Genomic DNA, 25540 nt, shown 5'->3' with positions numbered 1-25540 from the left:
TATAAAAGAAAATTATGAAAGAAAATTGTATTCCCTCACCACAGTGCTTTTGTTCTGTTTTACTTCTGTTTTAATGAATTGTCATCACTCTTAATCTGGAGAAGTAATTTTTGAAATCTTGGTTTAAAATTAGGTACTTTACAATTTCACATATTGTCATAAATCATGAATGTTTGGGTTTGTATTTCATTGCAGCGGAAAACAGATGTGCCACTTCAAATGCAGTAACATGCACAAAGTGTCTTGCTTTGGGTCCAGAGTGTGGATGGTGTGCTCAAGAGGTATGGCATTTTATTTAATTACATTTGACTTTATATTTTACCTGCTTCTGATCTTTATAAAGATAAAGACTTTTAAACTGAGAAAATTATAGTTAGAAATAGCAAGAAATCTTTAAATGATCTCTAGAGACAGAACCTGAGAAATCATGTGAAATATATTTTGTTTCCAGAGGAGAAAATGCAATCTTTTATTTGGAAAATTGCAGTAATTTTAAATAAAGTGAGACCTTTTTAATGCATTCCATCTGCTATGTAGACAGCTTTGGCAGACTTACAGTAGCTTTGAGAGTTTAACAGCTTTTGGCTTCAAAAGCAAAATTACTTATCAGTACTTTATATTAAGTCCTCATCATATATGAAAACAAGTCTATACATATATGTATACTGCATTTAGCAAAAGATTGTACTAACAGTGGAGTTGATTTTGACTTCACCATATATTATGATCCTATCACAAATGGAAAAAATGATGCTTTTCTCATTTTGACACTTAAAACTATCAGTTCTGAGACTTAGCCCAGAAGATAGATGTTATCAAGAATTATTCTGAAATTATTGTTACTTTGCAAACTGTAAGAATATGGGAATTTCTAGTTTTGTTTGACAGAAAAAATAAATATTGGTAGCATGATTTTGAGTAATCACTTCAGAGCAGCAAGCTTTTAAAGAATATCACTGACAGTCACAAACTCATATGCTCTTTAAACTCATGTGGAAATTGCTGGTAGTAGCTTTCAGGTTAGCAGAGAAGGTAGATAAGCACCTGGGGTGTGTCTGGCAGAGATAAGGAGTGTAAGGCACGGCAATATCTGAGATATTATGTCTTGGAATCATTAACTTAGTCTGCCAAAGGTAGAAGGCTAAGTAATGCAGGGATAGGTAGGGGCACGCAGGGCTTGTTTTCCCAGAGGAAGCCTAGCATGTGGAGATGGCACAATGGATTATTACAGTGTGGAGGGGTTCATTATTCATGTCCTGCCTTACAAAGGGCAAAGCTTCATCCTCCTCCCTCTGCATTTATCACAGAACAGCATTTGCTGACTTTGCAGTGCTATGGAGCTGCAGTAGGTCCACTTCTAAGTAGGCACATGGACTTGGCCAGTTTCATTTCTGCTCTGCTTGTCTTGCTTCACTTCTCAAGTCAGTCCTGAGAGCTGTTCATGGACACCAGGGGTTGGTCAAGCCCTCTTAAATAGCTGGTTCACCTGCACACCATCCATGGTTATGGAGAGGCAAAACCCATATTACTGCAGATGGAAATATTGCAGTGCAGTTTAGCCTGCCTGCTTCATAAGAACAACATTTTTAATAAGATAATCAGGCCTGAGGAGCTCTTGAGATGTTTTGAGTTTGTACCCACACACAGTGGGCCTCAAAAAACACTACAAATCTACTAGTCATTACTGATAATGAGAGTAGCTAAATTCTTTATGCATTTAAAAACCTAGCCTTTTGAAAAATATACACTAATAAGACTATATAAATAGCAGCAACTTAAGAAGTAGTCTGTTGTTTTTAAAAAGAGGGTTATAGAAAAAATATCTCAGAGGTAGACAACAAAAATAAGCTGGAATTAAACAACAAGATACAGGACTGTCACATTTCATTCTTCAGGGGATTTCTCTAGTCTTCACAGGGTCTGGATGACTATTTATTATCTAATATGCAGTTGACTGTCTTTTAGATTGCTTATTTTCCTCATTTGCATGTGAAAGATCAGGAATTCTCCTTTGGTTGGTTGGTCTCCAGCTTTGACTCGATAGACCAATTCTTTGAAAGACTACAAAAGATCTTGTCCTTTTTTTTGTCTTTTTTTTTGTCTTTTTTTTTTTTTTTTCTTTTTCTCTGCATGTTCAGAATCATATTAGTAATCAGATTAGTGGTCAGGAAGGAATTTTGCGTTGGATCATTTTGGCACAATTTTTGACAAATTTCCATCAATGCAGAAAAGGATGGGCTGCTTCTGACATCATCCTTCTACTAACCACTTTTCTGTTGCTACAAGGGCTTTTTTATGTTGGTGACATTTTAAACTGTCTATTCTTCTAATAATGCATGGTTTCCTCTTTCTGGGAATTGAAATTGTGTAGTTCAGCAGGTCTTTGGAGTTTGAGTAGTGGGATAGACAAATTCAGGTTGGCTTACTCTAGAGCTGACCTCTGGTGCTTCTACTAAATATCATCCTGAGTAATATTACTAGTGGATCCTTCTGAAAACTAACTTGTTTTGATGTTGAAGAAATGGTGCTTTCTTGCTAAAACAAGCTCATAGCATGGCAGTGATTTTTTTTTTTGTGGCATAATAATTTCCTTTATATTTCCTTTAATAATTTCCTTTTTCTCCCAAGTCAGCTTGTTCTGAGTGTTCAAGATCCTATTTCTCATTAAAAAAAAATATTCTGTGTAGAAAAGGGTCAATGTGGCAGTTTGGTTTAACTTCTAATTTAAATATTGCATCATGGCCATTATTGAAAACATATGGCTTCATGAACTTGTTCTATAATTTATGCAATTATAGTAGCATATTTTATTGTTTCAAAGACTATTATTTTGGTTTTCTTCATCCTTTGAAGGTGGTACAGGGTGTTTTTCAGCTCAGATTGTTTTGAACTTTTTGTTTCTTATTGAACAGGATTTCATGGCTGGCACAACACAGAAGGGACGCTGTGACACTGTTTTCAACTTAATGAAAAGAGGCTGCCAATCAGATTTGGTTGAAAATCCCACGGTTCATGTCACAATACCTAGTGACCATGAAACAAATACACAAGTGACGCCAGGAAAAGTTTCAGTCCAACTGCGTCCAGGTTGGGTCATCTCTAATGCATTGATATTATAATAAATTTAAAATAAAAACAATACTTCTAAGTACAGATATTTTGTGAAAAGGCATCTGGAATAATTATTTGGAAGAATGATGCTATAGCATTGTATTGTGGACCTGTGATGATGTTGCTCCCATATTCAAGTATCACCTGCACCAAGAATTGTTTCTGTCAAACACAGCTGAAGTCAGAATAATGCAAGTAACGTGTGGAAAGGGAATTATAGGTAGTCTTTTGTGTTTTCTTATGTGGTTTCTTGATTCTTTAGCCACTTACACTAACAGTCTTTCCTTACATGTGAATAAACTATTCCTTATAGAATTGTCATTCCTAAATTCATAATTTGATAAACTTCTTAGTCTTTACTTTTAAGCGCATTGCTTAGAAAACTAGAAAAATACCAAAACCATTATATAAGAAAATACTAAATTCTTAAAGAAGACTTAGGTGTTCACTGCCTGCATTTTTTATAACTAGTATATCTCCATTTGCCCTCAGTTCAAGTCTAGTTAAATCAGTGTTTATTCTCTTTCTCTAAAAACACTGTAGCCAACAGCAGAAGTGAAAGTTATATAAAGAGATTCAGGTTTATCTTTTGCTCAATAAAATTTAATTTATTTCTTTCTTTTGCAAATAATTGGATAAAGAAATATGTGAGAGGGATCAATCTTTGTCAGGAAAGCTTTAATTTTCTGTCAATTACAAGGGAAAAAGGAATCATCTGCATGAGTGTAAAGCACAAAGGAGCTCTGTTTTTCACTCTTTATAATAATAAAACAGTCAAGGTAACATCAGCACTTTCCTTTCCTCACTCTCTTTCCAAAGAAGTGACTGATACTCTGCTTTGTACTGAGAAATGGTTTCAGGAACTGAGCTACCTCTAAGCTCTGTCTGTAATCACATTTATTTCCAAAGGCATACTGGATTCATAGGAAAAAAGTTAGCTTTTTAAAATTTAATTTCGTTAATCTTTTTTCCAGTAAATAATGAAATTAAGTTTGGAGTTCCTTATGCTTTGCTGAAGTTTTTGCATCAGGGAGGCAGAAGAACAAAATTCCAGGGACTGCAGAAGAAAAACTTGTCATATATAGATTTTCCACCTCAGGGAAACACTCAGATATGCCGCTATAGTTTTTCCTCAAAACAGTCATTTGATAGAATATAATCATGCAAGCAAACATGCTTTTGTTTTGATACTGGGGGGTTTTGTCACTGTTTACACATACTCACCATTTAGGATTTATGTGGGAAAAAATAAAAGCTGTGCTCAGTATCTCACTATATGCAAGCTGGAGACCTGCAAGGGTCGTTTACAAAAAGTAATTCAATTTACATTGGCAAAGAGGAAACATAAATTACAGCACACTGAAATTGTTTTCCTCATGAAAGACCTAATACAGACAAATGCTGACATTTTCAGATGGATTATGTTCAAAGACCTTTGGAAGAAAGTACCTTACATATTCAATTTTTCTGAGTCAGATCTCTGTACTGGGTGTACCTTTTGATAGTTTTTACTGAAAACCTGTGTAGTTCTTCTGTAACATCTTCCTTCCTCCTTTCCTTGGCTGTATATTCATTGCACAATACTGGACTAGATTCTACATTCACCACATGAAGATCCTAAACTCATTTCTGCTGTGAGCTCACACTTTGGGAGACATAAAATGATGGCTAATTTGAAGCCAATTCTGCACTCACTCTGCCCATACAAATCACTCGTTTTGCTGACATTTCAGAATATTAGACAAGAAAAAATGTGAGGGCTAGTTTTAGCAGCTTCCAAAGAATTATTTTTTTTTTATTACATATGAAAATATGTTGTGGTTCTGCAGGGGACCCAGACATCTATCATCCTTAAATTAGAGTTCTGTTTTGTATATGCCAAAAGATGGAATTTTTTTTAATATTAAAACCTTTTTTAAGAAATATATGTTTTGATCCTATGGAGTTTTCTCATCAAATCTTTGGAAACTGTTTGGGATAAACTTGTACCATCATTGGTACAAATGGTACAGCCTGAGATTTTCAGGCTGTGCTGTCCTTGTGGTGTATATATGGTTTTAAATTCTGTCATATGACAAGCTATTTGCAGGATGCATTTACATACTTTGAAGTGACAACCTTGAAGGGACTGACCCCAATTTGTATGCAGATCTGTGTCCTTTGTGAGCCACAACTGCTTTTTGTTATAATGCCAAAGGGATTGCATAACCATGAATTTAAAACAAAATGGGGAGAAGTCAGTTTTTTACGATAAATTACGCAGTGCTCCTGCAAGAAAAAAGCCCTGAGATGTTCTACAAAACACCCCTTTGTGGCTTATTTTTGAGTGCTTCTTCAAGGTTTCATTTACTCTTAGGACATTTTCTTGTTTGTTTGTTTTTCTATTTGCTGACACAAACAACTTTGTGCTGAGATTGCTACAAAAATAAATGCATTTTTAAGCATGTCTATTCAAAAATAGTAAATAAACGTATTTGTTTCTTTTTTTAATCAGGAAGTGAAGCAAACTTTATGTTAAAAGTTCGACCTTTAGAGAAATACCCTGTGGATCTTTACTATTTAGTTGATGTCTCAGCCTCTATGCACAACAATATAGAAAAGTTAAATTCGGTTGGATTTGCTTTATCTAAAAAGATGGAGAATATTTCTCTTGATTTTCGACTTGGATTTGGATCCTATGTGGATAAAACTGTGTCACCCTATATTAGTATTCATCCAGGTAGAATCCATAACCAGTGCAGGTATGTAGTCTTTTTACATTTACCATAGCACTGAGACTTGTGTTTAATGACAGAAATATGCATTATACATTTTTTTCTTAAATTCTTCAGAATTTATCTTTGTTTCCTTTTACCATGGTTCTGACAAAGTTCCTAAGCAAATGCTGAAAATTGTTTAGCAATGATTACTTCTGAAATACCTGGTGAGTGATTTCAGAAAAACTGTTTCTGTATCAGAAAAAATGTGCTGTATTTTCTTTAGCAGAACAAGGCCAAAACCCATGCTGCTTTGGAATATTTAGTTATGTTTTGTATTTAATCTTAAAGTCAACTGTTGTGATTTTGGTTATTTTGGATATGTTACCTAGATTCATCATAAAGTTTTTCCTTCTGACCTATGTACTTTCTACTGTGTGGTCATGTATTCATTATCTCTTTCCTGAAAATTCTACTTTTGTCAACATTGATGTAGTTTCTTTCAGCTCATTTAAGTGATCCTCTGATGTTCTTCGACAGTTCTAATGTGAAGGAACTCCTCTTTTAAATAGAAAAGATGTCCTGGACTGCATTTATTTTTTCATGCCATGCCTTATATACCTTGGGTTCAACACTTATATAAAGTAAGGGATCACTTCCAAAAGCCCCTGGAGAGCAAGATTATTTACAACAAATTCAGAGCTGTATAAATAACCATAGTTGGAAAAGTGGATATTAATTATTCATACTTTCTTTCTTGCCTTTTCTGGAAAGACATGATCCAAAGTTCAGTGAAGTCCCTAAGTACCTTTTGTGATTTCAGTGGGTTTTGAATTGGTTCCCAGTAGTGGAATTCATTCTAGAGATGTGACTATCTATGGATAAAGCAGTCATCCAGATCATCTATATAATTCATAGTGAGTGGATATTGATTAGCATCTCTAGGTCACAATGCATTTTGCCTGGGAGGAGACATCTGCAGAGGTATTAACCCTTTCAATGCCAGTTTCTCTTCTTTGACTGGACCTTGATTTGGAGGAGGGCAAGTTACAGTCTGGATGCAGTAGAAATTAAGAGAGTTGAAACCTGCTTAGCATCTCTGAAAAGGATGAGCACTTCAACTTGTGCCATAAATCACAGCTGTGAATGGGTCCCAGATCAATGACCTGTATAAGTGTTATTTCACTAGCTTATCTACCACAAAAATCAGACTTTTTCCCTTATGCATAATTTGAGAAAGTATCATTTGCTATGATGTTACTGAAAATGGATTTTCTCATCTCTTTGATGAGTTAATTATTATTAATATAAATATTAATTTATTTATGTAACACTAGTGGATATAGGAACTTAGATTACAGTTAGATCCAGCAGCTTCTGTAGCAATCTATTAAAAGACCTTGCAGTGTGATATCCTTTCTCAGGATAATGAAAAGCAGAGCTGTACCGTGCTGTAGAGATTCCAATAGGGTTTACATACTCCCTGAGATCATACCATTCTTCTTGTTGTATTTGTGTTCTGTATGAAACACTACATGTATATATACTGTTAACATATTAAGTTATTATATACATAATTCCATAAAATACAAGATAATATTAATTTTTTGTAGTTAATTATAACTGCTTCCCACTGAACTTAATTTCATATGGAATTGCTCTTTTTTCTGTAAGTTTCTTATTCTGTGCTACCTCATCTTCATTAATATGAAGATTTTTATGGGTTAATGGGGATGCAATATTTTCATCTCCTTCAAAGGAAAAATAAGCCTTTTGATTTGTTTTGTTTTTGTACAGTGATTACAATTTAGATTGTATGCCTCCTCATGGTTACATTCATGTGCTATCCCTGACTGACAATATAGCAGAATTCAGAAATGCAGTAAATAAACAAAAAATCTCTGGGAATATTGATACACCTGAAGGGGGTTTCGATGCAATGCTCCAAGCAGCTGTGTGCCAGGTAAGGAAGGAGCTTATTTACAAAAGAGTAAAGAAATAATAATTCAGAATTCAGGCATATTTTATACATACATATATATATATATATATAGGTACAGTGGTGGTCAGTGTTCGTGAATTCAAAATGCCAGTGCTATGCCTGAAAATACTAAGATTTTTTTCCTCCTTTTCCATTATTTCACCCTTAACTGTACATTTTCAATAGAAATTGAAAAAGGAAAAAGGGAGAGCATGAGGAAACATGTTTTAGTATTGGTTATGGATCTTCAATTTTTGGCTTTAACCAGCCTAACCAACATAGGATGGATGATGAAAGCAACTGCTTTTTGTTTGAACAGATGCATGTATTAATTTCAGTCAATTACATAATTAGTTTCAAAAATCATTAAAGTACTGTTTGTGTTCATCAATGAAGACATACCATTTGACATTTCTTCTCCTTACGAAGTTGAAAATTGAATGAGAAGTTTTACATATCTTCTTTTGTAGATAAGGAAAACAGAAGATCTTCTATGTTCTCTGCTTTTAAAGATTTCAAATTTTAAAACAGCACAAATCAACTAAAAATTAGCTTTTATATATTGATAAAATTTCCTCACAGTCTCTCCCATGCAGAAAAGTATGGAAAAAATCTGCATCAGTAAATCTCAAGCTATAAGCATGTTAGATAAAGAGAATTTGTTTTGCTGTAGAGAGCTATTTTGGTTGTTGTTTTTCTTCTTATGCATATTAATGCTGTACAAATTTTGAAATTTGGCTGATTCGTGGGTTTGGTAATGCTCTATAAAATATTCAACTCCCATTCAGATCACAGGCTTGGCATGTTTCTCATCTCAGGACAATCTTGTCCATCTTCACACTGTTTTTCTGAGCAGTACAATACCTCAAGGCAAAAAGTAACTCAACCTATGCTAAAAATTGATAGTATGGTCCAATTTTATTTTCAAATTTTGATGAACAGGTAAGTAAAAACCACTCTTCATAGACACTGTGACTGAAGCTGTTGCAAAAATTATTCTGGAACTTCAGAAAAATTCCTAAAAATTCAGTGTTTCTCACTGGACACATTCCACACTTATGACATGTGAGTTCTAGAATAATATATTCTGTGTTCCAAGAACAATAGAATGGAAACATTCCTAAAAATGTGGAGGCTTTCCTGTTAAATGAATTGTGAACTGGAATGGATGGGGAAAATGTGCAATTCATAATGATCATCATGAAGTATAAGTTATATTAATGTGCACTCATTTTGCCTGCAATAGACCTTTATAACTTGCTCCATCTTGCTTTAACCAAAACATCATAGCTACAAGAGGTAGCAGGTTAGGACATGGAGTTACTGTAAAATTTTCTTGCTGTGACATATGAAAGTAAGAATTACAGAATCACAGAACATTTCAAGTCAGAAGGGACCCATAAAGATCATTGAGTCCAACTCCCTGCTCCTTACAGGATTACCCAAAATTTAAAAAGTCTCAAGGTGAAAAAGTCAAATGATGGAGTCTTGGAAGAAGAGGCTTTTACAGTGCTGGAGGATAAGCTGGAATTATTTAAGACAAAATCTGTTTACAAATAAAACTTGTAATTCTTCTTTAGAGGAATGCTGTCTAGGAGTGTCCAAGGGAGACTGATGCCTGAAGTATAAGTTGAAAAAGACATGACACCCCTCTGTATTTGTTATTCTTGCTGGTTTGAGGTATTTAATCCCTATTCAGAGATAGTAAGAGACTGAGCCTGAGAAGGGAACTAAATCCCTCTTCCTGAGGAAAGGAAAGCAGAGAGTAAGTCAGAAACACGTGGCTGAGTACCTGGGATGTATTGCAGGTATATGTTTCACATGAGAAGTGTAGATATTCTGTGTCATAGGAAGGAGACAAAATGGAAGCAGTGAAAAAAAAGATGGACTAAGCAAGAGAGGGAATAATGAAAAAGCATATGATGTGTTTCCTTTGTGCCTCAGAAATTTGATTATAATCAAAGGGAGATAAATGTTTTGAAAATACAAATTGTCATCTAAATCAATTTAAATATAAGTTTACCCTGCTGAATCCTTCACCAAATTCCTAAAAGACATTCAATTCACCCTTGAGACTGCCACTTTGCTATCAATCCCTTAAGATGATGGATAAATGTAGCATTTTGCTCTATACTAAGGATTTTCTCAATTTGTAATTGCATGAAGACCTTCAAACTTTAGTTTATTGATTTGTGCTTGCATACTAATATACTTTCCAGGAAATTATGTAGGAGAAGGAAATTATAGAGTGATGAGAATATAAAGTAATTAAATCCAAGTAAAAATAGAACAGAGTGCCAAGTATCAATATGGATGAATGCATATTTACTGGTTGTAAGGCTTCCTGGGACCCTAGAGAATTTTACAAACTATGTGCTTTGTATTTGTACATAATAGTGACTCACATAATGTGGCAGCTGTTATCAAGCCCACTATATAAAGCATAACTGGCATGTATAGTGGGACATCTTTCTTTAAAAAGCAAAGAAAATGGTAAATGGAAAAAAACAAAGAAGTTGGTAGTTTTCAGATGTAGTACATTATGTCTTTTTCCACACAAAGTACTTTAAATAGCCTGGTTTAAATCCAGTGCTGCCAGGCAGTGTAAAATCTGAAACTGGTCTTTCATGTTAATTTTTCATTTTGTTGTTGATTATTTTAGAAAATAGGTAGCTGCTGCTTTCTTATGCCTAATTTTGTTTTCTTTGTAGAGCCATATTGGATGGCGTAAAGAAGCAAAGAGACTGCTCCTAGTGATGACAGATCAAACTTCCCATCTGGCCCTTGACAGTAAATTAGCAGGAATTGTAATTCCCCATGATGGAAACTGTCACTTGAAAGATAATGTGTACATCAAAGCTACGAGTATGGTAAGGTATATGTCATAGATTTTGCCTTCAGAGAGGCAGTGCAAAACTGTTTAAAGGAGGTTTTAAGACTGCTCTCAAAGCATTGCTTTTATTTCAGTTATTAGAATAGTATTTTTCCAGGTTGGCAAGTTGTGAAATGAAGAATTGGTCACCTGGCTCATTGGCATTCTTTTTGTGTGGATAAAGTATTCTGGAGTCTGAAAAAAACAGTACACAGAAAAGGAGGATATGTTATGGTTTTGGTGTGGGTTTTTATTAGCCTTTCACAAAAATCACACACATTTTGTATAAAATATAAGTAAGAAGTGTGTGGTGCAATATTTTGCACAAGTAGAAGCTGGTAGTATGTAAGAGTTGTACAATTTATGCTCACAAGAAAGATAGTGGCTATGGTTTATGGCCAGAGCATGCACAGCAGCATTGGTTGAAAAGGCTTAGTAAGAGTAAACCAGAGGGCATACAGCAGAAATGAGCTGCCTCAAATGGATGGACTAGCATTAAATGCATTCAGATTTCACAGTAGAAAGCAAATGTGTGGTGTTACACTCCTCTGCAAAAAGTTACATCAAATCTGATGTAGCAAATTAAGACACCTTCCACAGATATTTTTAGCTTTCAAAATGTTTTCTTCAATAATAGATGAAGTAGTTAAAGGAATTTTTGTCTAAGAATTGTAGTTTTCAACTGCTTTGGGTATTTTCTTAAACAAATATCAATTGTTTATATAGGAAACATGATTCACTGCTTAATTGTGATGTAATCAGAAAAGCAGAAGTATGAACTGTGGTACAGTTAGAGCACGTTGAAGTTTTGTTCTCTGTGCTGGCTGCACTTAATTAAAGTGTACAGCCTGTGTTCAGCCAGGGCCAGCAAAGTGCAAGAGAAGTCAGTGAGGGCTTGTGTAAGTGAGGTTAGACCTGAATGTCATCCTGGCAACTGGTATTTCCAAGGATGGTGGGGCAGCAGGAGGAGGCTGCTGGCTGTTGTGTGGCCGTGAGCTGCGGGAGTTTCTGGGAAGCGCTGAGCGGAGGAGGGAGATGAGCGTGTGCTAACAGGAACATTATTTAGATTTCCGATTATCTGGCGTTCTTGCTTTCGTATACTCCCTCTGTCACCTCCTGGATATTTCCTCACAGATGTCAGAATTATTTTTTTCCCATTCTAATCAGTCTATTCAGTTTATTTTACTTAGAGCAAATAATCCTGAAACTTTTCTTTCTCAAAGCAGAACATTCTCTGTTTTTCTTTCTTTTTATTAGTTGCAGTACTGAAAATCAGAGGATGTTTGCTCTCCTTATTAAATAATTGCTAAAGGTACAAATCTTCTTCTGGTGTTCAAGATTCCTTTGATAATAAAGATACTGTCTGTTTCAGAAAAAAAAACCAAAAAAACAACAAGCTGTATTTATTTTCTGTCCAACTTTGAAAATTAATTTCTGTCATAACTGAAGAAACTCACCAATGGAAAATATAGACAAAATTAATGAATATCTTTCTAAGCAGCTATGATAGATTGATGGCAGACTGAAAAAAAAAAAAAAAAAAAAGAAAAGCTGTTTTAACTGATATTCTGCATTCTGGTTTGAAAGATCATAATTTTACTGTCCTGTATGGAGAAAGAAATCTCCATATTGGCTACTATTGATATGTTTTATAAAATGAGTTTTTTCAGCCACCCAAATGAAATGACCTTGACAGATCCTTAGACCTGTGGTGGCACATTTAGATCCATGTGTTTTCTGTCTGCTAGCCCTTTTTTTTTTTTTTTTTAATATGGGCTAATTTTTGCATGCTGACAATAGGCATGCACTTAGTACTAGGAACTGCATTTTCTGGAGCAGATTTGATGAGAACACAATAGTGTCTGTAAGGGAAAATGGGCTGGTTTCTTGCTTTTTTCTTCTCACCCATGGTACATGTGATTACTTTATTCACAGATATCCATAATGAAACTTCAAATGAATGAGGGAAATCAGGGGGCTGGGATAACTATTTGATATTTAAATGAAATATCATGAAAGTCTGTCAGTCTTTTAGAAAACATCATATGAAACATATTTTTGGGGCTTTTTTCGTATCAATACAATTTTGTTTGGCTGTGCTAAAGAGACTTCTGCAATCAAATTGTTTTCCTGCTTTGATTCTGAGCTTTGGGTAGTCACAAGAAGATTGTATTTTGGCATATTTTTATTTCTTACTTGTGCCAGTTATGAGGTCTTGACTTTATTTGAATAAGTTTAGCCTTTACGTCAGAAATATTTCCACTTAGACATTTTTCTGCATGTTTCTTTCTAACTTTTGCTAAGCTGTCACAGAAAGGTCAGAAAAAAAAAAAAAAAGCATGACAGGAAGGAAATCCAATCTCTTTAATTTAGATCTGTGCTTGGTTAACTCCCTTTCTGAAATATTTAACATTTGTACTAATTATCTTCTCAGCTTAACAGAGTGGGTTAAAATAATAAAATGAATTATGTAATTGAAACAAGAAAGATGATCTAAAATTAAATTACCTGAGGAACAGTGGGAAGAGATAAGATAAAAACACATCAAGTACAGCAAGGTTTTCAGAGCAAGCAAAGTTAGGCTCCATGAGTCATCACTGGTGCCTTATGTCTTCTCTTTACGTGCTTAAAATTAAAAAGCTGATGTGTGTCTGTTGATGCTTTGGACTTTGGTGTTTGGGGTTTGGGTTTTTTTTAGCTCAATTCTAATAAAAAGAAACAAGAAGATGGACACTCCAGAGAGTTATTGATGTCAAGTACATGAAGGTTCAGCCTTCCTTGTGAGCAGAGGTAATCTGGGTTTCCTGTCTCTGTAGCCCTTGCCTGTCTGTGGGCATTATCTCTTGACTTCAGTAAACTCCATCTGAATAAATTTCTGTTTGGAAAGCCATTTTAAATACTCCTGGTTCTAGAGTTCAGCTAGTAGTTGCAGAGTTGTTGAGGGGCCACTGTGCTGGAATTCAGACAGGTCTAGTACCATGTGCTAAGCAGGAAGACTGACTTATTTTGCCACCATCTCATGATCCCTTGATACTGCCCCTGTCATTCCCACATTTATAGTGCAGGAGGTGTTTGCAGAACATCTGGCTTCACTTGTGTCCTGGGACCCCTTGGTGTGCCTGTGATCTGCCAGCCAGTTGCACATGGCCTGTAGGGCTGTGCAGCACAGTGGGGAGCCCACCACTGTGCTCTGAGCCATGGAAGGAAGGAGGGCTTAGCACTGTGTTGGAGGCTACTCTCTCCAGCTGGAGCTGTAAGAAGGCCTGTTTAATACTGATATCTACCTTTCATCAGTTATCTTAAGGAATAGAATCTTTTTCCAAAGCGTTGAAAAGAGGCATGTACCCTGGCTGATATCAAACTGTACAAGAAACTCTTGTTCTCTCTGTACAAGGCTCTTTGTAGTGGTGCAATATGATGGAAAATGGATTTTGCTTCCTTGCATAACTTTGTCTCAGTTGTGTTGCTATTCAGATTTTTGCTAGCAGAGCTCTTGACTTACAGGTGCCTTAAGTAACAAGGGACAACGTGAGGAGAAAGGAATTGTTCAGGGTAACAGACTATGTTTGTGTAAGAGAGATAACATGGGATAGTTGGTGAAAAATACCAGGAAAAGAAAGACAGCAAAAACATGTAGGGGATAAAGGTGGAAGTATCTGACATAAGTGGAGGTGTCCAGATGAAATCTGTGTAGGTGGAATCACAGGCCAAGGCCCCAGTCACATCTTTCTTTTTAGTAATGAATTTTAAGTATTAAATTTACTTCTTGAGAACTATTCACTTAAGGCTGGTTAATAAGTGGTGATTTTCAGATATAGTTTGGTTTACAGTACTGGAGCTGAAGGGATCTCACATAACCCAGTTGTATAAAGCCCATTGGGTCCACACAGACGCCCTTGAACTTTTCCAGATCTTGGATGAAGAGACAGAAACACAGCTCTTGTTCTCAAATGCATGCCAGATCTCTCAATGAGAAGTGTAGCAGAGCAGGTCATTGGCACAGGACGTGCTGTCATAGGTACTCCACCAAATAGAACAATGCATTACTGAGGAGAGCTGTGAAACTCATGCTATCTTCTTCAAGCATGAGTATGGTTAAGAAAATGTAGTGGGTCGTGGTGGGGACTGGAGTCATCAGTCCTTAGATAGGTCTTGAACATGCAGAGGAGAAAGCTGTCAGTCAGTCATAAGTGAGATAAGCATAGAACACTGACATTGCCAGAACCTGATCCAGTGGCTGCATTTGATGCCAAAACACTGAGAATCAAACATTTTTAATTACCCTCCTTGCTGTTCCCACAAGACACCTCATGTCAGTGCTTCATGTTGTACTTTCTCCCTGACTTTTGCACAAGAACCCTGTTCTATCAGGTAGACCATGGACCACATCATATCCATATTTCTTAAGCATCAGACTCAAACCAACAAAACAGTACTGCAGAGTTGGTCCTCCCACTGTGCAGCTGATCTGCATAGCTGATAACACATAAGCCTAGCTCATGCCCTGATGATTTTTTTTATTGTTTATTCAGATGGCCCCATCATGATTTTGATGTCAGTCTAGAATTCTCTGTACATTTAGATATTAGGATTGAATTGGTTTTGGAAATCGATACTGTGTCATATGTGTAATATAAGATTTTTCCCTACTAATCTGCAATCTTTTCTTTCCTGTTCTATTTTGCAGGAGCATCCATCTCTTGGGCAGCTCTCTGAAAAATTGATTGACAATAACATCAATGTTATTTTTGCTGTTCAAGGAAGCCAGTTTCATTGGTATAAAGTAGGTTAGAAACCTGATTTATTTTTTTAATTTTGAAGGCACAATATTTAAATTTATATTTAAAATTAAAACTGAGCATAAATTATTGTCTTTTTTCATAGGATCTGTTACCTCTCTTGCCTGGTACTGTTGCAAGACAAATAGAATCCCAAGCAGCAAATCTCAATGATTTGGTGGTAGAAGCCTATCAGGTATGATGAGAGTGACACTGTTGTAATATTTGTACACTTTTCATATTTCATAGCCTAAAGTTGGAATTTCCAGAACCTTGTCTTCCATCCAAAGTCCACAGGGATGCATTCCCTACTTTTCCTAATGTCCAGGTGAATAGATGGTACTATCTTATGATAGCTCTCAAAGTCCCAGGCTGCCAGGTCTCAAAGCCAAGAGCTACTGTTTTTAATTTCTATGGATGTTTCTAAATATTCTCTTTGATTCTCTACACCTGTTGCTATGTCACTTCAAAAGATGGTTTATTTATTTGAATTTTGGAACCTCAGATCCTTAGTTACAGGCTAGACACCACTGTCTAGGCACCATATAAATTCAGAGTTAAAACCCAATGCAGTATCTGGAGAGTTTTGCAGCATAATTTTTAGCAAACAAACGAGATGGGAATTTACAAGGAGGTAGTTTGAGAACAGTGGATATCGTGAAAAGCAGTATCTGTACTGCAAAAAGCAGTGTAATGACTTGGGGGTTTGAGGCATGGAAGTGAAAAAGAGTTTTGATAGGGATTTGGGAGAGAACAATGGAAATGACTTTGTGAACTCTTGCTTGGAGTCATCAATTGAACGTAATACTTTGGGAAAGAGAAAGTAATAGTATGGGAAATAGCATAAAGTCATTTTCCACACATGATTGACACAGAATGGAAGTTTGAAAGTGAAACAGGCATGTTTTTAGTGAAGGAAAGAGGGTATAATCAGCTTTGAAAATGAAGCCAAGAAATGGATGTTTGAGGTACTAGAGCACAGGGAGCCCATGGAGCAGAATCAAAATGAATGTGATGGGTTGCATAGTTGAATGCTGTTAAGTTGTGCAGTTATACACAAACATTCAATTTCAGGAAGCTGAAAGCTCAGCTACAAAAGTATATGCAAAATATAACTTCTTTTTTTTTTTTATTAGTTGGATTTGGGAGGCTGAAATTATGCATTTTACTTGCTTAACCACAGAATCAAGCAATTTGCTTATAGCAAATTTGCCATAATGAAGAGCCAGCCCCATGTCTGCTCCTAGTCCATAGAGTGCTTTTGAACACATTGTTCTCATGTTGGAGACACTGGGAAAAAGTCAAACACATTGAAAAGCAGTGGTGTTTAGGAGTAGTCAAATTGTAGAGAAGTTCTCACTGGTATTTTACTGTCTCTTATAAAATCATGAGATCTCATTTCGAATATGGAGGTTTGCAGGAAGTTGCTGGCATAAAATTATGAAAATTACAGTCCTTTTGTGTGACAGCTTTACACTGTAAAGCTAAATTGAAGCACAGTTCTTACCCAGTGCAGGGCAAACATTCAAGGGGAGGAAATGAAATTTTAACAATTGTTTAGTTCAATTCAAGATTCAGTGGGACTTTCCTGGTCTAGCCACCCCCAGTTTGCTTTTAATTAATTTTTCAGACACTGTCTTTCTTCCCAGCCTAACCTTCATTGGATTTCACCATTTGAGATTTTTATCATAGTTTTAGGGGCTTTTTAATATATAAACACGTGGTGAACATGTCTTGAATGGGTTGCATTCTAGGAAAAAGAAGGACTTAGATAAGAAAATAAATTTAGTGTTGATATTCAATGACAGTGGGCCTCTTGCACTCTTGTTCCAGGCAGGGAAACCTTAGGCTTAGCTATGGAAAATCCTGGCTGAAAATCCCTGGCTAGAAAGCCAAAGATGAGTCACTAATTTTCAAAAAGTTCCTAAGATAAACATGTGTTAAGATTCATAGAATCGTATTTCCATTTGTAGCAGTAAGAATATCTCACTAAACTCATCTTTAATAGTAATATGACAGAAATTTTAAAAATCCCTCTGTACAATTTTCAGCTCATAAGTTTGTACAGAGCTTTAACAAATTTTTTAATGGTCAAGGAGCAGTGTTTCTTCCTTGAAGGATTTTAGATCATGCAGTAAATACAAGTTAGAAAGCAGTTGCTTTTTCATTATTTTTTATTGCAAAATGCCCTAATGAGATCAGCCAATTGTTGGCTTATATATATTAGCTGACCCAGAAAAATTAGTAAGAATAATCCCAATAGCCTTTAGGTCACCCTAGGGTTTGTTCAGAGAAAACTTTTCTAAGACAGATGCAAAATATCAGAAGTTTTTAAAGTATCAAGTCAATTAGGAAGCTTTTCTGCTGGATAACAGTGGTTGTATGTATGTTTACTGTTTTATTTTAGGTGTGTGGCTAAAAGGCAGCGTAGACTCAAACAATGAGCAGTTTTTGTTGCTCATGCTTGTTGGAAGAGATTTTCAAATTGTGAAAAATGCAGTCTCGAAACCATGTTAGCAAAGCTGAAAACATTTTTATCTGGAAAAACTAATCCTCTTTATCAGAATTACCAGTTCACTGGTTGTGTATATTTGGAATGTAATTGGGTCTCTACATGGGAAACAATGCTTTAATTCATTCCTTTATTCACACAGACAAGCTTTCTTCGCTTTTAGTCAGACATAGGAGCCATACTTGGTGTTAGTCACTAATGTACATTATATTTTGAGATGCAATGCAATTAAAACTTGTTTTCTGGTTACAGAAACTAATCTCTGAAGTGAAAATTCAAGTGGATAACCAGATCCAAGGTCTTCATTTCAATATCACTGCAATCTGTCCTGATGGAAGTAAAAAAACTGGCATGGAAGGATGTAAAAATGTGGGATATAATAAAGAAGTATGTTGATAGTTCTCATTCTTCAAGGAGCTGGAATACTTAGTTTTCTGTTTGGTTGGGTTTCAATGGTGTGAAATCTTCTACGGATTTACTTAAACTGAAAATGGATTTATGTGATTAATGATCACAGGCTCTCTATTATTCTCTGGGTTTATTTTTCCTGAATCTTATTTTAATTCTCACTAATCCCATGGAACTAAGGCTCAAAGCTTTTCCTGAAAGCTAACGTCCATTAAAACTTTCCTTCTTTGTCCTCCACTGGGCACAACCACCACATCCATTGTGATGAAATCTGTACGTAAAGAGGTTGAAAGATAATCACTCAGTGGAAAAAAATCACTGGAATTTGTGTTCCTTGGGTCTGTACTAGATGTCACCTTTCTCTCTTCCTGCTTTAGTAGTCTTCCTGCACAAACAGGGTTCTGCATAATTAATTTATTTTATAAATCAAATTAACAAAATAATTTATTCCCATTTGAATTGGTTCCATCTACTGAATGAAACGAGCATCATGCACTATGAAAATTAAGGGGAAGATGTCTGGCTGATGTAAAGAACATAGTTTTCTTCCCAGAAAAACTTCTCTGTGCCTTGATATATTTATTTAATTGCTTGGACTACTGGAGTAATTATTTTTGCTTGCCAGGAAGAGGTCTGTGTTTCTAGAGAGCAGGGTCAGGGAGTTCTTTCCTGCTTGACATGTATATATGCCTCAGCTAGTGTGAGAAATAGCTTGTGTCTGTGTGTAGAAATGGCAAAACAAATTAAATGTGTGAATTGTAATGTAAATTTGAATGGATCTTATGCTCTTCTGAATTTTGTCTGCATGCTGCTGATTGTAGCTTCTAGTTTATGGGAGATTTTCTGTTTTTATTCTTGATGCATCTTTTCTCCACTGTTGCTCCCTGGGCATGTCATAAGAAACAGGACTGGAATTTGTTCTGTTTAATGAAAAGAAAAATATTTATATCTGGTTCTTTTTAATAAAAAGCCAAGCCAGTTGATTGTAAAAGATTGCATGTGGTCCTAAACCTCTACGGCTGTTGAAAATGAGCCATCCTTAAGAGATTAATTTATTTTAACCGTAAATCCTTCTTTCAGTATTTGTTTACAGACAAAATGCTTTTCCTTAATTCTCACATTCCTTTCATTGTCTAATCCTTTTTCCTTCCTTTTCTTACCAAAACACAAAGTGGATTAAATTCTGGAAGAATCCTGTGGCCTCTTCAGGGTGCAAAACTAACTTTGGCTATTAGCAAGTGTCATGGTGTTGTAATTATTTAGTCACCCCAAGTTTAATCTATTTGCTGCTGTGTTCAGAATCAAATTTCACAACTCATATGCACGACATGATTTTCCCTTCTCTCCCATTTCCCTGCCATTCTTCCAGTACTGTTTTGTACACGATGATGATGTTTTCTGGCAGGGCTCTGTGTTGAATAAAGAGCAGATTCCCTAGCTGCAGCCTGTGCTCCTCCCCACAATAAGCACCTGCTGTATGAATCAATTCCCCTATAGCCACACTTTTGCCCTGCAACCCAAGGGAAGAAATCTCAATGCATGGAGAGTGAGGGGTTATGTGTGTAGTGGCACATTTGAGAAATGAGAAGAAGAAAAGCAAAGGGTGAGACAAAGCCTGTGTGCCCCCTGAATATGACATTAAGTGCATGTTTCTGCACAGCATTCTTCTCCTGTTGTCCATGTAGGCAGCCGCAGCCCCACTGGCCACAAAGCCACCATTGTCCCCAGGGGCTGGGCTGTTCTCGTGTGGGGGCGCAGCGGGAGGGAGAGACAGTGATGAGAGATGAATGGCCCTAGTATTTGTGGGTAGTTTCAACCTCATATGTAATCAGTTTCTCGGGGTTTCTCCTTTTTCATTTTGAAATCTTTATTTCTTGGTAGTAAAGAATAAAGGTTCTTGCTTCTCTGGCGTTCCTTTCTCACTTTTTCCTCCTGGTTACGTTTGCTTTGTGAGGAGATGAGAAAGAGTTGTTTTATGTCAGGAAGCTGAAAAAATTCAAAACCTTTGAGAGAATACTCTGTCAGAAGTGCACTAGTCAAAAAAAAAAAGCCAAAAAATAATTGTGAAATGCAAGATTGATATCTAGTGTGTCACACATGTCACAGCTGTCAAAAAGATTTAGGGGCAATTGATAGAAATTTTATGGCAATCACCTAACCACCAAAATGATCCTTAGCCCTGTGCCAGGACTGCCAAAGCTGTGGGAGCTGCTGCTGTAGTGGGCAATGCTGGGATGAGGACCTGGAGGATGTTGGTGATGGCCATGACATGGCCTGGAGCTAGACACTGGGCCCATGGAATTGGGAAAAGTAACTGCTAACATGTGAGCTATTTCTGTGTTTTAGTAGGAGTAGCCAGGGCCATCCAAAAACCTGTGTAGTTTCTATGTGCATGACCAATTCTGCAGCAGGACATTCATTTTAGAGTCTTTTTATGAAGCATATATCTTTCTGTTTTTATATTGTCTTGCTCAATCTAGTCCCCATTCTTACCTGAGTATTCCTGTGATATAACAGAATATGCACATTAAATAATAGCAGGAAGATGGTGATGATATTTCTGTTTCCATTTAATTTGTATTAACCTTGTCTTTTGCAATTATGCTTGCTTAACTTGAAAAGTAGTCTTCTGTCAATCCTCTGTTGTTAGGATTTTAACTATATTTGTGATGCCTATCAAATATATCATATTTGACAAGTGACCACTGTGTATTTTGCTATTATCAACTACTGCATATTCATATACAATATAATATTCTGCTTTATTTATGTATGGAAAATCTTAAGAAAATGTAAGCAAGAAAATAATAATTTTAAATCTGTCTTATTTCTTCTTAGGTACTTTTCAATGTGTCAGTTACAATGAAAGGATGTCACACAACTGGAGGAAGAAAATATGCCATACTTAAGCCTATTGGTTTCAATGAAACTGCCATTGTCAGTGTGCAGCAAAGCTGTGCCTGCCAGTATGGAGACAGCACAGGGCACAAAAGAGTGTGGGCTGATGAAACTTCTCCTGACAGCAAACAGTCCCAGTGCAGTGACAATAACTGTAGCTCTAACAGAGACACACTACCCTCAGAGAAGTGCAGGCAACACCAGGACCAACCCATCTGCAGTGGTCAAGGAAATTGCATAGATGGAAAATGTTTCTGCTACAAAAACAAGCTAGGCAAGGTGTATGGCAAGTACTGTGAAATGGATGATTTTTCCTGCCCATATCACCAGGGAAATTTATGTTCTGGTAAGTTGCAGCATTTATGTTTGTATTTTCCTGGTTTGTTTTGCTTTCTGAAGCTACTGATGCAGCTGAAAACAATGATATAAGGCTGTCAAGAACAAGAATTGTTTGTGCAGAATCAGTGTGGGAAACGTCGTTAACATCCTGTTAAGAATTCACACTCCTGGGCTCTCTTCACCACAGCATACACACAGTCTTCTAAATTTTACCACCGTTTTCTAGGGGATGCATTGATGTTTTTTTTTCCTAAGTTTAGCTATTTTAATATTTAAATCTCAAAATTCTTTATGAGTAATGATACTGATTTCTCAAACAAAAAATAACGTTATTCTAGAAAGCTGGTTTATACATTTCAGTCTAATGGGAATATGAGATACTGAGAGATTAGGAAGGGATCATAGCTTCCAGGTGAGGTTCTGATTTTCTACCACTCTAAATCAGTCCTGTGAGAGATACAGTGGAACTTGATTTCAAATACTGATATGAACACGAACACTCCAGGGAATGCCTACTTCAGAAAGGAGACTCTAAGTGAAACAGTGTTGCTAGAAATTCATATTCTTTTTGTAATCCACTTTATGGTAGGGAAGAGAGGAGAAAAAGAGGAAAAGGGGAAAAAAGAAAATGGAAATGGAAATGGAAATGGAAATGGAAATGGAAATGGAAATGGAAATGGAAATGGAAATGGAAAATTAAGGAAAGAACCTGGCCTGTGCACATAGATTTTATTCTCCTTCCACTGAATCTTGCTGTTTACTTGAATGGAATGTTTTCTTGCTAAAGAGAAGTTTGTTTATTTTGCCTGAAGACTGTTTTCCTGGTCATTGTGTAATTCCTAATCTCCATTGTTTTGATCCAGAGCAAAAGAGAAAAATTTTAGTAAAAGGTTTTAGGGTGATATCATAGTAGCAACTTTTGCTCAACTTTACAATGAGCAGCAGCCTTCAATATTGATCATGCCAATAACTTCAGTCTAAGTTGCTAGCTTAAAAACTAGTTAGAGTGTCCAGGTCTAAATTTTCTCTATTTAAGGTAAAGCACAAGCAATACAAATGTATCCATCTAAAATTTATTTTCTATGTTTTCATGGAAGCATATGACTCCAGACTCTCTGTGTTGTAGGTAATGGTGAATGTGAAGGTGGTAAATGCAAATGCTTTGCTGGCTGGGAAGGTGATCGTTGCGAGTGCTCATCACAATCAGCAAAGCACTGCCTGAATTCAAAGGGCCAAATTTGCAGTGGAAGAGGAAAATGTGTATGTGGAAAGTGTGAGTGCACAGATCCAAGAAGCTTTGGCCGTTTCTGTGAATATTGCCCTACTTGTAACAAAGCCTGTGAAGAAAACTGGTATGTTTCTTGTGCTAGACTTGACTTTTTCACTCCCTAGTGTTGAAACATGAAGAAATATTTGTGCTTGGCTAGATGCTATATTTCTTAGCTATTTAGATTATAGGAAATTGGTGCAATTCATACTTGGTACATCTCTGTGAAGTTGGAATCACACTGGCAATTAAGAGAATTGCATGTCAGCATCTATTTTAACCATTCTTCTTATGAGATCTCCTGGGTAGGAAATAAAACCATACATTTGTATTTTTAAAAATGGAAAATAGATCCTACTTTTGAATGCCACCAAGTCCAATACTATTCTCTACACTTGTTTCTGCACACTCCTTGTGCTTCTCAGCTGAAAGAAAGAGGTGTGGAACCAGAGCAGAACTTGTGCATTGTCACTGTTACTGATCAACAGAGCAGAGCTGGTATTACCAGAGAACAACATTCTTCATGGCTCAGTTTTAAAACACTTAGTCTTTGCCATGCTAATCTTAAAGCATGTCATTTTTCCTTAATCATGGAAAGGAAGGGACAGTGTGGAGGTAAAAATGAGCAAGCCCAGGAGGAGAGAAGCTAGACCAGGCTCTCAGTGGTGCACTGTGTGGTCCTGGCATAGACAGCAAATGAAGCTCTTTCCTTGGCCACAGCTCTTCTGTGCCCTCTCATCACATGTGTGATGTTCTGCATCTCACTGTGGTGCAGAGGGTGAAAGATCAGCCTTTCATTGGAAAGGTCATTGTGCTCAAAACAGATTCATTGTTTATTTGTATTTATTTCAATTATAGCTCGTCTGGTGAAAATGGAGGGCCAAGCTTGGCCACATCTGGAAAGGCTGCTGCTAAGATTTCACTAGGATGAAATGCAGTTAACCTTTCTGGATTACACTTGTTCAAAGTCTCTGTGAAATGTGTGCCTTTAATAAATTCAGAGTATGGCATATCTTCATTAAAAATTCAGGGCTTTTTTGGGGATCTCTTGTGACATTTATCTTTCAGGGCTATACAGTGAAGACGGTAAGACTGAGAACATTGTCTGTCACTTGTAGTGCTCTTTCTCTAAAACTGCCCAGCAGTGCAGACTTACTTTGTCTTAACATAGCACCCAAAAGTTTACAAAGCTGTGTTTCCTCTACCTACCTCTACCCTTCAGTTCCAGCTGCATCCAAATGAGATTGATAGGTAAGGAAAGACTAGAAAAGAGCTGGAGGCTGAAAGCTGAAGAAAGCTGGACCTTAGCTACGCCCTATGACAAGCTTGTATCACAAAAGGCAGAGCAGGGATTGGATGAAGGTGGCTCAAAGCCAAAGAACTGTTTTAATTTGCAACTTCTGACTAGTTGGTTCTGAGAAGCATCAGAGGGATAAAATACTAAGAGAGGCATCACATTTCAGAAAAAGATAAATAAATGTTGCAATGTTTTTACTAACAACAGGAAAGCATTATGTGCAAGCAATACGTCAGCCTGTTGATACAATCTCTTAAAGGAGACTGCAGAGAAAGACATAGGTTCTCAATTATTATTTTTATTTTACAGGAACTGTGTTCAGTGCTATCATTCTAACAATGCATCTCAAGTAATACTTGATCAGTGCACAACCTCATGTGCTTACCTACTGCATTATATTGACAATACTTCAGGTAAGTGGCATTTTCTAGGTAATTTTAATAAGAGATTAAAATCTGTTGAGATAAGTAATTGGATTTTCCAATGTTAGATGTCTTTCAGAAGTATATAGCATTATTACAACAACAAAGAAAGAAAGCAGGACAACAAGAAAAATCATTCATAGCTTTAAGGAAAGTAAAAGATAAATAACAAGAAATAAACATCACTAAGCTCAGTTTTCCCAGCTCCTCGAGAAGTCACGTCTAATAATGATAAATCCTTCCTGAGCAATGCTTAAAGAAATATTTGTAAAAATTTGTTATGGCATCTGTATGTTATATTACTTTGAACATGCTTATATTATTTGACATTACCAGAAACAAGAAAGAAAGAAATAGAATGCTTACCTCGAGTTCAGTAGTGTTTAAATGTTCCTTTCAAGAATAAAAAACTGCAGTTGTGAGGGCTGTGGAAGAATAAAATAGTTTTTAATAAAATCTCATAAAGTTTAATCACTCCATGCAGCAATAAAAATACAAGTAAATGGTTACTTTTTGTCACTTAATATTTATATAAGTCTTTTTATATTTTTTATACTACAGTTCATAAATGAGGAAACTAATTGCGAATACTTTTTTCATAACTTTAATATTAAGAGAAGATTGCTGTGTTAGTCTACCAGTGAGGAGAACTCACTGGTCCAGTGAGGAGAGGTGAGACAAGGATTCAATAAGATACATTTTCTTTTAAATTTTGCCAGTGGTCTTCATGTCGTCGTGTGAAGATTAAATTCTCTCTGCCCCAAACATCTCTAATATTTCATCCTCTCTACTTCAGCTATAAACTCACTTGTCTACAGAGAATTTATGGTGGGCAATACAATGAAGCCTGATTCTTAGTTCTGTAGATTAAAGGAATAATAGTTTCACTATTTTTCTACAATGGATCTGATCTGAATTGCCTTTCTTGATATGCCCAGCTTTAAAAGCTTGCATGTGAC

At 36.2% G+C, this 25540-nt stretch overlaps 1 protein-coding gene across 1 annotated transcript in view; it reads left to right on the top strand.

The window, feature by feature from the left end:
- ITGB8 (integrin subunit beta 8) overlaps nt 1-25540 on the top strand; it is a 46552-nt gene that overhangs the window by 14957 nt on the left and 6055 nt on the right. The window contains exons 2-12 of the mRNA XM_056485063.1: nt 196-281; nt 2913-3087; nt 5606-5852; nt 7605-7770; nt 10500-10658; nt 15348-15443; nt 15545-15634; nt 18203-18337; nt 21197-21602; nt 22722-22947; nt 24469-24572. Of these exons, the coding sequence (XP_056341038.1) occupies nt 196-281; nt 2913-3087; nt 5606-5852; nt 7605-7770; nt 10500-10658; nt 15348-15443; nt 15545-15634; nt 18203-18337; nt 21197-21602; nt 22722-22947; nt 24469-24572 (1890 nt within the window). The remainder of the gene's footprint in view (nt 1-195; nt 282-2912; nt 3088-5605; nt 5853-7604; nt 7771-10499; nt 10659-15347; nt 15444-15544; nt 15635-18202; nt 18338-21196; nt 21603-22721; nt 22948-24468; nt 24573-25540) is intronic.

The sequence above is a fragment of the Oenanthe melanoleuca genome, chromosome 2 (assembly GCF_029582105.1).
Source record: "Oenanthe melanoleuca isolate GR-GAL-2019-014 chromosome 2, OMel1.0, whole genome shotgun sequence".
NCBI classification, from domain to species: Eukaryota; Metazoa; Chordata; class Aves; order Passeriformes; family Muscicapidae; genus Oenanthe; species Oenanthe melanoleuca.
The sequence above is the reverse complement of the archived record's forward strand: the minus strand, read 5'-3'. Positions and strand labels throughout refer to the sequence as shown.